General features: G+C 38.6%; 1 protein-coding gene across 4 annotated transcripts in view; it reads left to right on the forward strand.

Annotated features, from left to right (window-relative positions):
- Window positions 1-15672, forward strand: part of LOC306861546 (signal peptide, CUB and EGF-like domain-containing protein 1) — a 72977-nt gene that overhangs the window by 35799 nt on the left and 21506 nt on the right. For 2 of the 4 annotated variants that reach the window (XM_079403870.1, XM_079403871.1), the window contains exons 6-8: window positions 1364-1480; window positions 7437-7526; window positions 11686-11802. In XM_079403870.1, coding sequence (XP_079259996.1) covers window positions 1364-1480; window positions 7437-7526; window positions 11686-11802 — 324 coding nt within the window. The remainder of the gene's footprint in view (window positions 1-1363; window positions 1481-7436; window positions 7527-11685; window positions 11803-15672) is intronic. The other 2 variants (XM_079403872.1, XM_079403873.1) reach the window with 1 other exon arrangement.

Below are 15672 nucleotides of genomic sequence, written 5' to 3' on the forward strand. Positions count from 1 at the left end.
GACGCTTTTATCCAAAGCGACTTACAATTGCTATATATGTCAGAGGTCGCACGCCTCTGGAGCAACTAGGGGTTAAGTGACTTGCTCAGGGACACATTGGTGTCTCACAGTGGATTCGAACCCGGGTCTCTCACACCAAAGGCATGTGTCTTATCCACTGCGCCATCACCACCCCATATATATTAAATTCAATTGAAAAATTATATATATATGTATATATACAAACACTGTCAAACGATTAATCGCGATTAATCGCGATTAATCACATCCAAAATAAAAGTTTTTGTTTACATAATATATGTATGTGTACTGTGTATATTGTTAATGTATATATAAATACACACACATGCATGCATATATTACAGAAAACTGTTATTTTATGTATTAAATATATTTATTTGTAATATAAATCATATGAATATTAATATAGACGTAAATACATGTAAATATTTTCAAAATATATACATGCATGTGTGTGTATTTATATATACATAATAAATATACACAGAACAGACATATATTATGCAAACAAAAACTTTTATTTTGAAAGCAATTAATCGTTTGACAACACTAATATTGTGTGTATATATTATAATTTATATTTATTTTATAATATAGAATTTTATTGTATTAATTGATAATAGTATTTTTAATTAACCTTTAATAAAAGGGAACAAATATTTGATACTTAATACTTAAAATGACCATGTAATTGTAATTGATGTAGCTACAAATTATAATGTCATCATGTTTGTGTTGATCTCATCCAAGTTAACGACACTTGTTTAGATTCTTTTCAAGTGGTATGAAAAATCCCATCGTTTTTCCTTTTGGCCACAAGTTGGCTTCTCAATATATATTTCAAAGGAAAACGGCTGGTGCATCAAAGCTAAACAACAGGTTTACGGGTTGATTTTAGTATGTCCTCTAATACTGATCTCTCCTTAAACAAACCACCTCAGCCACTGATCTGTCAAGGACATATTAGTTATAGTGCTGTGGCTCTGGCCTGAACATCTGGAGAACTTTCATCTACAATTCGTCATTCTTCTATTTTTAATGCTAGTGGGAAAACCGTGGAACAAAGTCCTTGAAATTCTTGTTCGTCCAAGTATTGCACAATGTATTAGATGTGAAATATCTGGTCAGTCTCTTTGTCCAGCCAAAGCCCTTTGGCATCAACAAAAGATACATATTACTGGACATAAGTTTATTTTTCTATCCTAAATATACAAGATTATGTACATTTTTATTTAGCATTTTTCTCCGTCTGTCCATGACTAAATATGTACTTTGATTAGAAGGGTGTCCATGGCGGTACACTTTCTTTTTAGCCCTCCTCACAGTTCTTGTGTGTTACCAGTGACATGTAACTATGGAAATGGTGGTTGCCAACACACATGCGATGACACCGACATGGGGCCCGTGTGTGGATGTCATCAGAAATATGCCCTGCATTCGGACAGCAAGACCTGCGTTGGTAAGTCACTTTCTCTCATACATACACACACACACACTGCCGTTTAGCTCTTCTAGCAAAGTTCTTCATGGAAACCTTGGCCTCGTCGTATTTACACAATGAGCACAGGGGAGAGAGTGAGGTGAGTGAGCTTTACCAGGGTTATAAGTGCAAGGCTGTTTCTGACAGATTGGACAGAATGTTTGTTGAAGGAGTTTTTGTAGGCCGGCCTAATGGTCCATATCACAGTTTCCGCACTGAGGGTCCCGGTACGCTGCGGTGAGAGAGTGCATAGGGTACGGCTAACACCAAAGACTGGCCTAAAGTCTCAAAGACGAGCACCCCACATCCCAGCCCACGTGGCATCCAGGAACGAACTGCTTCCTTGTGGTTCGAGACTCTATAAACATATGCATTGTAGCGTCCTCCAGTCATAAAGCAAAGGCATAGTTCACCCAAAGATGAAAATTCTGGCACCATTTACTCACCCTCATAATATGCCAAACCCGTATGACTTTTTATCTCCCGTAGAACATGAAAGGAGATTTGTCTCTTTCCATACTGTGAAATGAATGAGCGGAGGCTGTTGAGCTACAAAAGTAATAGAAAAACGCCATAAGAGTTGTCTCAAATCTAGTTTTTGTTCACAAATAAATCTGCTGTGACTTAAATGTACAATGTTTGAATGTGCACAAATGCAAATGGTTTTTGCATATAATTCTATAGTGCTTTTTTGTAGGGATGCATGATAAATGGGATATATTGCTTATTATATTATAAAAATATGCAGCTCATTGCTGCATATTTTTACATTTAGATTGCCTAAAGGTCAAAGTTAAATAAAACATAAATAGTTCATGAATAGTTACATAACACTATTAAATATAATGTTTATTTCAGAAGGACTATTCATTTTTGCACTGTTGATTATAATGCCTAAATTTAATTGTATCATTTACTGTAAAACAACTGAATATTCATATATTAGCAACATATACTTAACCAAATAAATATATTGGCTCATCAGTATCAGACAAAATTTTTATATCAGTGCAGATGTCATATGTACCTTTTTTGTAGCTTCACGGCCCCTGTTTTCATTCACTTTTATAATATATAAGAGAAGTGTAACTATTTTGTCTAATAAAGCTACTAAAGTGACCAAAAACACTTCAAAATCCAATTTAATGTGCATACATTTAAATATGACTCGACAGGTTTGTCGTTAGTAACGATGACGAGAAGAGAAAACTTCGAGATTGACCTCATGTGTTTTGTTTCATTTGCAAATCCCAGCCCATGTGGCATTCAGGAGAGCATCAAATCTGAATGGCAGTGATTTCCAATGCTTGCTTTAGCAGTTAGCAGCTAATTCAATGATGGAAAAGCCCATTAGTTTTGACAATCAGGGAGCGACACTGCTAATTTGGTCATTCATCTTCTTGTCTGGCTTTCATGCTCTCATTGTCTCGCACACACAGCTCTATGCAACTATTAGAGCAGAAAATGAGACTTCTGATGTATTTTTGCTCTAGCGAAAGTACGTAAGGGTGGGTTGGGTGAGAGAGAGATGTGTGTACTTGAGTCGGTTTAGGAAGATGAGCTTGATGATGGAAATTTCATCGCTGAACTCTCTGTGTGCAAAACACATTCATCATCCTGATAATGGTGGAAAAGCCAACCAGTCGGGCCATGGAGTTCTGCCATATTTGCAGAAAAGGAAAACTTTATACGCCATGAGGGTGCGGCTGCATCCAGGGGCAATACTTCAGAAATGAAGAGGAAAAGGGGTTTTCTTTCTTTTGAAATTCAGAAAGACAAATGACCCCGCTGCAGGTAAGTTTAATTTTCATGCTTGTTTTCTTAGGGTGAACCTCATGTCCTCTGATGAACCTCATTGACCGGTTTTTATGACTTCTTGTGCCAGCGTCTGTGCACGAGTTCCAAAAAGCATCTTTTATGTCATTTGACTCTCACAAGTCTTTGCTGTCTCCTCAATGAACTTGCTAAAACTGAAGTCCAGCTACCACATCATTAGCTGATGAAAGTTTCTTCCTGTTACGGGACTATACACCCCAAGTTTAACATTTAGATTAGTCGTTAACATTATTCAAGGTGTGCATAAGCATAAAACCTTCCAGACAGTGTGTGTGCTCATGAGCTGGGACTAAAAGGTTGTAATGAGGAGACTGAGACTTTGTAGTTGGCAGGTGGGTTTAATAGGCTCAAATGGGCTTGTGAGCAAGTGAAGGGTCATCAGTCATCAGAAGCACACAGGAAACACATTTACATGTCTTTTATCGCATCTGATCCTCACACTCAGATATTCCAAGATTTTTAGTGACATTAAAAGTGTATTTAAAGGTGCGCTTTGTTTATGTTGTGCCGCTATGTCAGTTGTCTTGAACTTAGTGGCATGGATGCAAATGCACAAATGCCTTATTTATAATTAGGCTTGATTGAGTTTTCCACAAGCTAAATTGTCCAGTAGCAGGATGGTACAGAGATATAATAAGTTCTATTTGGCTGGTCATGTGATCTCAAAATGGCGACCCTCGTGAGGTGACTAATAAAGTGACTTGTAAAACAGCTTTTATTATGCAATTGTTTTGACTTAATCTCATGTGGTTGGGCATACTTTTCTTCTACTATTTAAGATTTTGTTGTACAAAATATTTTAATGAAAGGAAAATTGTGCACCGTTTAAAGGGATAATTCACCCCAAAATGAAAATGTCATTGCAAACCTGTATGATTTTCTTTCTTCTGTGAAAGACTAAAAGAATATAGTTTAAAGAACTTTTTTGATATAAAAAGTAAATAAGGCCCACTGCTGTTTTGGACCCCTTAAAGGTACATATTAGTACCTTTTACGCCTCAGTGACAGCTATTGTACATTTTTTCTGAGAGTGTGTGGAAAAAAAATCTTTAGTTTCCTGAAGAAAGTAAGTCAGTCATTCAGGTTTGCAATGACATGAGAAAATGACTGAATATTGATTTTTGAGTGATCTATGCTTTAAATAGTTAGCTTTTAGCAATTAATATGAATCTGTTAAGCAGCTACTTTTTTATGGTTGTATACACACACACTTCCATTGGCCACAGGATCATAAGCACAAAATTGTGTTTTGTTGTACCTGCTGATTGCCGTACACTGGATTGGTTCTTCTCTCTCTGGCAGCTTAGAGCCCAGAGCAAGCTCTCTCCCATCATACTCAATCAACTTTTCCTTTCCAGCCTCCACGGAGTGACACCATATGGCCACATTGAACAGAAGAGGAGTGTAGAGACTGCTCCCACTCCATCCCTTTCTCCCTTCTCCTCCTTTCTTCCTCCTCCTCCTCCTCTACCTCTCTCTGTCTCTCTGGACCCTTGCTGTGGTCTGTGTGTTTAGCTATGCTGTGCGGGTCTGGTCTTTGCCTGTGTTTAGCACTCCTTTAGGACCCCCTTTCGCTCCTGTGTGTGCCGTGTCTCATGGGCTCCCTGCTCTTCCTCCTGCCTCTCTGGTGAAAGTTACTGATTGCCTGTCTTGTCTGCAATTTAAAGAGTGATTCTGACTGGAATAAAGAGGTTTATAAGCAAATCTACAAATGAATGCAAGAAACAAAAGGTAAAACAGGTCAAACGCACCTCTCAATTGCAGCCTGATCAACTGTAGCACCCCCACCAATCAGTAAACAACATCCCCTCTGACCAGCCAATCTGTACACCAGTCCCGCCCCCTGCCTGACCCTCTGAAATCAGCCAGCCAATGGCATCTCCTCATCCTTGACCCCCTCCCACAACAAGCATGAACCAACCCCATCTGCAACCTTTAATAAAAAGAGTCACTAAACAATGCAAAACTGGCCTCCACTCCACTTTCATCCGTCACTTTTTTTTCATTTAGAGCGTTTAGAGCTCTCTCCTCCTCATGCCAGCTGCATGTTTTCCTTCTCTCTGCACTCTCGCTTTCTTCTTATCGGCTCACTTCCTGTCCTCTCACACTAACGCACGAGCTGTCATTCGCCTGCATGGTTTTGTCAGTGTAAAATTTCTTTCTATTCTGTTGTTTTCCCTTCTTTATTGGTAAAAAAACATTAATAGTTACCCCTCTGTACTTTTTTATGGTTACTGTAGTCACATTAGAGGTAGTGGATTATTGACAAGTTTGTCTTTGCTTATTTAATTATTTATTTCTGTGACATCGCACTCACTCCAACCTCTGATTGGTGGAGTTCTCTAAATGGGGCCAGTCAGAGCCAAGTCTGTATACACGCAAATCATAAACACACAAATAGTACAGACGGATTTCTATAAACATGCACACCCGCATTATTCTAGTGTCCTCCGGTCTGTGACTGAAGACGGGAGGACAAACAGACTTTCAGTGCCTGATCTTAAAGGGAGTGTTCACCCAAAGACATTTACTCTTCCTCATGTTGTTCCAAACCTTTAATTTCTTCTGTGCAATGCAATAGAAGATGTGGAAAAAAGAGGGAGAATGTTCATGCTGCTTTTCTTTCGTACAATGAAAGTAAATTGGGACAAATGCTGTCAAGCTTCAAAAACAACAAAAAACCACAAAAAAAAATAGTCACTGGTCTCAATTTTTATGCGCCATTTTTTTATTTATGCAAACACAAATAAGATGACTTTCAGCAAATAAAAATTTAAAATTTGGTCCGTTCCTTATACAAAGTTATCATATGGCATCAAAAACTTTGAACTCGTATAATCAAATACGGCATATCAAGACGCATGTCTTTGACATTAAACCTGGCATCTTAATGTACCATATTTGAATCTATGCAAACAAAAATAAGATGATTTTCAGCAAAAAAAAAAAAAACTTAAGTCTTCAGAAGCCTACAAATTATTGTCAGACGGGCTGCATTTATGGTGTGTTTTTTTAGAGCTTGACAGCCTCCGTTCCCTTTCATTTAACAGAAAAGAGCAGTGTGAACATCTACTATTGAGTATCTACTATTGGGTTCTGCCAAAAATAGAAAGTCAGACTGGTTATGGAACAGGAAAATAATGAAAGAACATTTTGGGGTGAACTGTCTCTTTAAGCCAGACGTCCACGTCCTGATTGGCCCTTCTTGCCTCCACCCATTCAGGATTGGCTCCCTGCGGCCCAGAACCCCGCCCCCTTACACTCTAACACCAATCCTGTGCTTGTATCTGCTTGCTCGGAAGCCATTACTGTCCTCACAACACACGCCCGGCCATTCCCTACACTCGGAAAGTGGTTTTCTGCATTGACTCGACTGAGCCAGTTGTAATATGTGTTCCATAGACAAACAGGCAACCAGCGCTGCCCCAGACTCTTTCATTCATCCACCTCTCGGCATGCCCCACCTTCCTCTCATGGATCCCACAATGAGACCTCCATCCTTCTCATGTCATCCTCCTTTCAGCTCCTCCTCTGTCACTGAGTGTGTCTGTTTCTTTCTGTGTCCTGTTTTGTCATCATCTCATGATCATGCAATTTGTCTTTTGACTTGTATCCATCCTTCCCCTTCTGTTCCTGTCTCTCTCTCTCTCTCTCCCTCTTCCACTGCTCGTCCTCTCTGTTGCTGAGGTAAACATGTGGCCGTTTGATATGGAAGACGAACTACAACGGAAACAGCATCTTACTGTCAATCTCAGCCACTCCCATCCAATCCCTGTCCCCCTTTTGTTAAGCTCCTTCCTCATTCCCATGTTCGTTTTTTTCCCCCTCATTTCGGGAGATTTTCTTTTATTTGTTCGTGTGATTAACACTCTAACAGGGATATTTGCGCTTCTTCATGGCTTTACGCCTCTTGGCTTTGGTTTGGGCTCAAACGCCAAGATGGTCAGGCAGCCCGCGTCCCGGCGTCTACGTCCACGTCAGCGAGGACGTGTCGCCAGAGGCGGGTCGGCCTGTTGCAGGGCTGTCTGTGCGGGCGATGGACATTGGGCTTCTCATTAACCTACTCCTCCCTGTTTGTCCCCTGTCACTTGTGTTTTAGAGAAAGATGAGGCTGCAATTGAGAGCTCTGAATTCAATACCACGTCAGTAGCTGATGTGGACAAGCGGGTGAAACGTCGTCTACTTATGGGTAACTCTTTTCTTCCTCTTTCTATGTGTTGCCATGGCGCTTGTGCTTCTACCCCCTCATTTCTTTCTGTCCTTTAGTTTGTTTGAGTTGCTTTGCTTTCCTTTGCCCCTCCCCCGAGGTCACTCGTTCGATATTTCTGTGTTTGACTCTACTACAAATTAGAGAAACGTCCCTTCAAACATGACAAGGTTCCTTTTGCAATCTTCTCAAACTGTCTTCGACGCCATCGCCTCTTCTTTTTGACTAACAACTGACCGCTTCCATCCACTCCCGTTTCCAAAGACGGCAACAAAAAACGACACTGGATTGCTCTACACTGGATAGTAAACCAATCCTCGCTTTTCCAGTTGAACGTTTCACTGTATGACTTCAACATTAGGCCAGTTTTAGACAGTGATTAGTTGAACTGGAGGAACATTTTTGGGCTGAAAACTGAACAAATAATGGCAGGATAATTTTATGGAAGAAGAATGACATGAGGGTTGGTTCAGACCGTTCCACATCATAGGATGCTGTGGGCAGTGGTGAACCACAGCGGAAGATGCCTGACATCATTTTTTACGCTCTATTAATAGTATGTGTTCTTAAAAATTAAACATTGGCATTTATCATCTGCCCGCATTTACCCTCGGTCTTCTGCGCTCCATAAACTTAGTGTCTGTAAATTTGTTCACCATTAAGAATGTTTCTATTCTCCATGCTCTCCCTGTTTTAAAGTCAACATGACATGCCAAACTCATTTTACTTTCATACTTGCGCTTTTCTAATTGAATCGAGCTTCAATTAGAAAAAATGTAGGGTTTGATTTTATCAATTGAGCATTGATTGGTCATGAAAAATGGATGTTAAAAACTAAAATGCACCAATAAATGCAGAATTTTTTGTCATTTATATGAAAAAATGTGTGATACACCTCCACTTCAGATTGGCTGCCAATGGAAAAATTATTTTTACCTGTATAATGGTGTAATTCATGACTCCTTAACAGAAAAAGAAAGTCATACAGCCAAAGCGAGTTATTCTATTGGATGCTTTTTTCTAACAGTAAAACTGTGCATTGATGAATTGCTCACATTAAGACCAAGAACGTATTAAGAAAGTAAATAGGTCAACTTTGGTTTCATGTTGACTGTAATGTGTCTTTAATAGAAGAATGATCGTTTCCAGAACAGAAATGCAGAATAAAGTTTTAGTTTCCAGTCTGCTACAGTTAGCTCTCCTAAGAGAGAGAAGATAACTCACACAGACTCAAACCTCTGAAATATATCAGCCATTTAGCCATTTGTCCTTGAATTCATGAACCAAGGCCAAGATGGTGTCAGACAGACAACAGATCTGCCTTTGTATGGCAGAAAAACTGCTTGTAAAGTATTTGGGAGGACAGACCAGACACCTTTTTTTAACTAGAAGGTAGTAGAGGGCTCATTTGTTTTCTTTTTTTTTTCTTTTTCTTGAGAGTAAAAATATAAGTATAGATTCATCATATAAGTGGAAACTTTTATTATAATGTAAAAATTAAAAAATACAATGATTTAACCAAATTACATTCAGTCCAGTTTTCGGTTCAGACATCTCTCACTACCGATTGGTTTTGACAATTTTAGGTACACCCAGGAACGTGATGATGCAGAAATGTCTTTCTTTCACCCTTTATCACCTTCCTTCTTTCTTTGATAATTTCTGAATTATTGTCTTTGGTTTATGACATTACTTTCTCCTCCATGTACTACTGTAGCTGCACTGAAGAAAGACTAAAGGTTTTTCTTCTCCCTCATTTCCTCATTTTGAGCTGATATTAAATTATTTTCTGCCCTGTAATGTGTTTCTGTTCCTTTTCAAAATCCTGTTATGCTTAGGAATGTTTTATGGATGGCCTGGAGCTTTTTTATTTTCTAAGTTATTTATTATTTTTGTACTTGATTCATTTTGTATATTATATATTACATATTATATTCTAAAAAAATTGTCATTATTTTTAATGCATAGTCGAGAGTTGTGAAAAGGTTGTGAAGAGTTTTGAGAACTTGTCGATAAGTCACATGTGATGTCATCACCGTTCAACTCACTGACCTCATCATTTCGCTCGTCTAAGATCATATTCCAAGTTTCATGATACACAAATGGGCCCATTATGACAGATTCACGCGAATAGCTTGGCTTTGCATGTGAGTGTTTGTGCAAGTGTGTGTGTGTGTATTCTATCACACAGGAGCCACAGGAGAACGCTAGATTTGACACTCGGCGTTCCCGCTTCATCCTGCCCTCCTGTCACAGCGGGGGCCAACAGCACCAGGATGTGACCGATCCTGACAAATTAAACTGGAAAGTCGGTGTCAGAAAGAAAGCTGCTATTGTACCCAGGCATGATGGGAAACCCAGAGACTGGAGAGGAGGAGAAGAAGAGAAAGTGAGACACCGAACACAAAGAGGTGTTTTTAAAAGGTGGTCACTTAACAGCAGGGGGGAATTGAAGGTATTTGATCTAAATAAACTGCCATGTGTCAGGCACATGTGGAAAGGGGCTGATTTTGATGGGTTGTGATCCAAATAAACGTCACACACCTCTGGGCAGCTGTCTCTCGGTGCCAACCGTTCAAGATGGTGTGCAGCCCGGATTTACCACCTCATCTGAAAATTGTTGTAGGCAATGAAGCCCTCGATGTGAGGAAGGCCTGTGTGGTTTCTTCTACCTCCCAAAGAAAGGCTGCTTTTCAGTCAAATTCTCTCCAGTAGTCTGTGGACTTCTAGTTTTATCTGGCCATTCGCCAAAAGGAGCGGCGAACAAGAACATGATGGCTGAGGAATCTTCATCTTTCGTCATGGAGAGATATATATAAACACACAAATTCATCAATCGGAAGACCACACCCATTTAGTTAGCCACACCCCTTTTGGTGCAGACATTCACAGCTAACTTAATCAAACTTTGTTTGCGTGTCCCATGCACATGTCCCTGGGCAAAAGATGGTCCAGCTGTTCTTGGAGCAGTTGAATTTCCCATAGCCTTAGACTCTAATAACAGGGTCTTTTGACATGTTTAATAAATCATTAACAGAAAACTTCATCCACTCCCCCATCCCTCAGAAAAAAAAATAATAAACAAAAAAAACCTCCTGTTTTGGATGGAGATCTTCTACACCTTGAGTCTTTTGTGTCCTCAGCCAAATTTCCTGTGGGTCTTTGTCTTGGACTGTATGGTCAACAAAAGGCAAACATAATGGTTTAAAGCAAAGATCCCAAATGGACATGTTGGCTCTCAACCTGACAATAAATCTTGGAAAACCTGGAAAATCAGACTTCGTTGTAGTTAACCTTGCACCGTGTGCTAACCAGGTGTGATTATGGGCATAAAATCTGGTCCAATCAGAACACATCTGCTGTGTAATGTGGAGTGAGTTTGGACCAATGAGATTTCACAGTGGGTGGAGCTACTGACAAATCTCATGCAAATATGCGGCTGTTTTTTTACATAAAATGATAATGTTTCATATGAACATGATTGTGTGATGACATCACATTATAAGACAAGTTAGCAGCTGGAACCTTAGTTGCATATTAAGATTAATAGATTACATTTCATATACGAGTAAAACGCAATGTTTTTCTCAGTTTAATTGCTTATTTTGACTTTCTCTCCACAGTCATTCATGTGACAAGACTAACCCTCTGCTTTCCACCCTCAACCCAAACGCTGTCCGTTTTCTGATTTCCCTTCTGTTAACTTTAACCTCAGGAAAAAGCACAACTCTTTCCTTTTCTGTTTGTTTTTTATGTCACATTTTGATTGACCAAGTTGCTAAGGAAGTCTTTATCTTTGGCTTTAGGAGGGCTAAGGGACGGTTCTGATTTAATTCATTATGTGTTTTATGTCTGTCACGAACCTTGTCATCTTCTAAGTTCAAGTGCTGTATTAGTTTCTTGTTTCCTAATAAACTACCAGCTGCACCCATTGGGATAAATTTTTTACATGCACCCTTCCAAAAAAAAAAAAAAAAAATAGTTGCAGTCAAGCCTAGCTCTCAACACAACTGCACATCCTCACTTAGTTCTTAGTTAACCATGTCTAATGCTGTCAACAACTGTTGAAAAGTGATTTGTAATTGTGTTTATGCTCCCTTACTTCCTCTGCCTGTCCCATCCTGTGTGTTTGTTTACCCAGAGACCTGTGCGGTGAACAACGGCGGTTGCGATCGCACCTGCAAGGACACGGCCACCGGGGTGCGCTGCAGTTGTCCGGTGGGCTTCACCCTTCAACCCGACGGCAAGACCTGCAAAGGTCAGTGCAGATGCATGTTGTTTGTGCGACTTGTGTTTAAAGTTGCAAGGAGCATGTCCTGATTTCCTCCCTGCGTGTGCTTCTGAATGTCAGGGAACAATTTGAGATTTCCTGTATTTAGACTGCAAGGCTCAGATTAAATTGGAGGCACTTTATTAGATGAATTATTTTGCTCGAAATGGTCAGGTATTGGCGGATGTGTGAGGGTGTGTGATCCCAAGCCAAGACCAACTGGCTTTACGTCCGTTTGTCCTGTCGTGTGGAATGGGTCGGTGATGGCCGTGTTGTTGTTGCTTTGGCTGCGAAGCATTTCTTCTTCCGAAATTCCAGCTTTGACGTCAATGACCAGGGGTTTCAAAGTAAAACTACGGTGGAGCGATCTTGGCATGGGATGATGGTGGGTTCTCTCTAAACAAACACACTCAAGAACTCACTGACCATACTATGGTCCATGAGACCGGCACATTTCAAAATTAATCGCATCCTGTTCTACCTAAATTGGTGATGGCGAATAAGTATCTCTTTACCTGTGGGTCACTTCAGGAGAATGTGTCTGAAATTGGCTGCTTTTTCCTTTTCATTTTCCTGAGTGGTTGCTGTAGTGACGAGGCCTGGTCATGTGACCGTTTCTTCAAGAAGGAAGAGAATGTAGCATGTATGTGTGTAAAACAGCCCCGTCTGCGCCAAACAGTGAGACGCCTCTGCAAACCAACCGCTGTTTGATTAGTGAGGCTGTCATACAAAACTACACACACATATAAACACACAATCATAGCGCCATCCTGAGGTTAGAAGGCCTTTAAAGACCTTTCTTTTGTGTGCTGATATATTTCCTGTGGAAACAGGAAGTTTGGGCGAGACCCTTTTTTGTAAATAATCAAGAGGTTCTAGTTTGCATCACAGTCGCTAGAATAATTTGCTACTGAAAGCTAGTGTTTAATTGAGGGGGGGGGGTGCAAGTGTAAGATGAGGCATCAATATTTTATTGTACAGTTAGAAATACTTTAAATCTAGAAAAATAATGTAAAGAAGTAAAAAAAACAGTAAAATCTAAATATCTGCTGTGAACCCCTAGTTATTCCAGCCTAAACCGGTTTGCATGTTTTTTAAGATGGTTTAGGATGGCTTTTAAGTGGCTGAAACCCTTTAAAACCAGCCAATCATTAAACTGTTTTTATCAACATGAAAAGGTTAATTTTGTCAACTTTTAGGCCTTTAAAGGTATAGTTCACCCAAAAATGAAAATTACCCCATGATTTACTCACCCCCAGGCCATCCTAGTTATGTATGACTTTTTCTTTCAGACAAATACAGTCAGAGTTATATTAAAAAAAGTCCTGGCTCTTCCAAGCTTTATAATGACAGTGAATGGCTGTTAAGTCCAATAAAGTTCACCCATCAACAAGAACCAATTTTTATTAACAGCAAAGGAAAACCGGTCTCCTCTTGTATAATATTGAAATCCTCTGACATTTTTCTTTACAAATGCTCGTTTTGTACTTCTAATATGTGACCCTGGACCACAAAACCAGTTTTAAGTCGCAGGGGTATATTTGTAGCAATAGCCAAAAATACATTGTATGGGTCAAAATGATAGATTTTTCTTTTATACCAAAAATCATTAGGACATTAAGTAAAGATCATGTTCCATGAAGATATTTAGTAAATTTCTTACTGTAAATATATCAAAACTTCATTTTTGATAAGTAATATGCATAGCTGAGAACTTAATTTGGACAAATTTAAAGGCGATTTTCTCAATATTTAGATTTTTTTGCATCCTCAGATTCCAGATTTTCAAATAGTTGTATCTCGACCAAATATTGTCCTATCCTAACAAACCATATATCAGTGGAAAGCTTATTTATTTATTATGTATAAATCTCAATTTCAAAAATTCTTAAGACTGATTCTTAAGACTGGTTTTGTGACCAGTGTTTTGTTTTGCTCTCTCGTCTGTGCTTCCACGTTCATCGCTTCTGTGTTCGTCTACATCATTCGCTGGATGCCACTCTCTCATGAACTCGTGTATGATAGTTAGCACAAGCTAGAGATTATGGAAATTATGGTTTATAAAGTCTGAGATATGGATATTTTTCTTGCACAAATGCATCACTTTGCTTCAGAAGGCCTTTATTAACCCCCCGGAGACATGTGGAGTACTTTTTATGATGGATGGGTGCACTTTATTGGACTTAAAAAAAATAACAGCCATTCACTGCCATTATAAAGGACATTTTTAATATAACTTAGATTGTATTCGTCGGAAAGAAGAAAGTCATATACACCTAGGATGGCTTGACGGTGAGTAAATCATGAGGTAATTTTCATTTTTGGGTAAACTATCTCTTAAAGGTACATAGAACTTAATGCCACAAAACTTCAATTTTATGGGGTCTTTAAAATTTTCCAGCTGTTTTATCTTGTAACATACAATAATGTACTTTTTTTGTGAGTTTTAATAATTGCATTAGTGTATTGTGTTAGCATGCTCTTTGATTGGACAAAAATTTGTCCCTGAGTGCAAGATGAGTTAATATTTTACTGTACAGTAGAAATACTATAAATGTATATATTTATGTAGAAATATATGGTAAAGATACAAATACTGTAAATCTGTATATCTGCTGGGAAAAAACATGCTTTTAAGCTGGTTTAAAATGGTGTCCCAACCTATATATAACCTATATATATGTAAACCTTTCAATACCATCCGACAGACCAGGCTGGGAGACCAGCGTACCATTTTAGGCTGGTTTAAACTTTTTTCAGCATGGATAATTTCATTTTGTCAGCTTTTAGGAGCACGCCACGCCAGCATAACGATGAAGTTATTAGAAATTAACTCATTTTATGAGATGTGTACATAACAATGTGTACTTTTTTGTGAGTTTGAATGTGATGGCATTAGAGAGGTGTATTGTGTTACCGTGAAGTGTTTTGTGTATCTCTGTGTTTGTACTGTAAGATGGATGTTGGTCTGGTTCGGCTGTGACCCACCCTAATAATTAGACCCGCCTGAGGGTCTGCCTTCATAAATCCAGCACAAGGCCTTAGATCTACTCACTGACACACCATTTATCACACACACACTCATGCACTCACACACATGCTTTTGGGTCAGTTATCACAGGTGTGCTGTGCCAGTGACCGCATATTACTGCCTGTTAGTGAACTCTGTAAAAATAGCATGTAATCAAGCTCTTTAGTAAATAAGAACAAGGGCGCAAAAACAGGGCCGAGATCCACCTACAGGATGTTACATTTGACTCTGGCTGTGAATGTTAAATCGGACACTCTTGACGTCTTTGTTCAATTAAGTTGCAACTGATCGTCTATATCAACATATGAGTTGATGCTCTGATGCCTCTGACTTAATATTGAATGGCTGGAAGCATAGGACCCATAATAGGCTCAGAGTTCAATAATGATTGCTCAATTTTATACAGGGCACCCCACATCATTGTGGGCAATTTAGTTGTATTGTTTTATATTTATATATTTTTAATAGAGTTTTAAAAATTGTATCTAATTTATAAAAAAATATTTTGAAAATGATTTAGTAATGTAAACATTTTAAATATAAACTAAAATAAAAATACTTATTGTAATTTATTTAAATGTAATTATTTGTCATATTTTACTTAATTATTTTAAATAATTTAAAATGATAAAGAAATTATTTTATTTTATTAAATATTTTATTAAAATTTTAAAAATATCATATTTTGAAAATGGTCTTTTTAAAAATATTTTTTATATATATTTTTATATTTTATTTCATCTAGAGTGAATCAAGCTGTCTGTGTGTGTTGCCTGAAGGTATTCATGCAGGGATATACAACCATGTATCACATATAATATCCCATG

Source organism: Barbus barbus (genome assembly GCF_936440315.1).
Source record: "Barbus barbus genome assembly, chromosome: 42".
NCBI classification, from domain to species: Eukaryota; Metazoa; Chordata; class Actinopteri; order Cypriniformes; family Cyprinidae; genus Barbus; species Barbus barbus.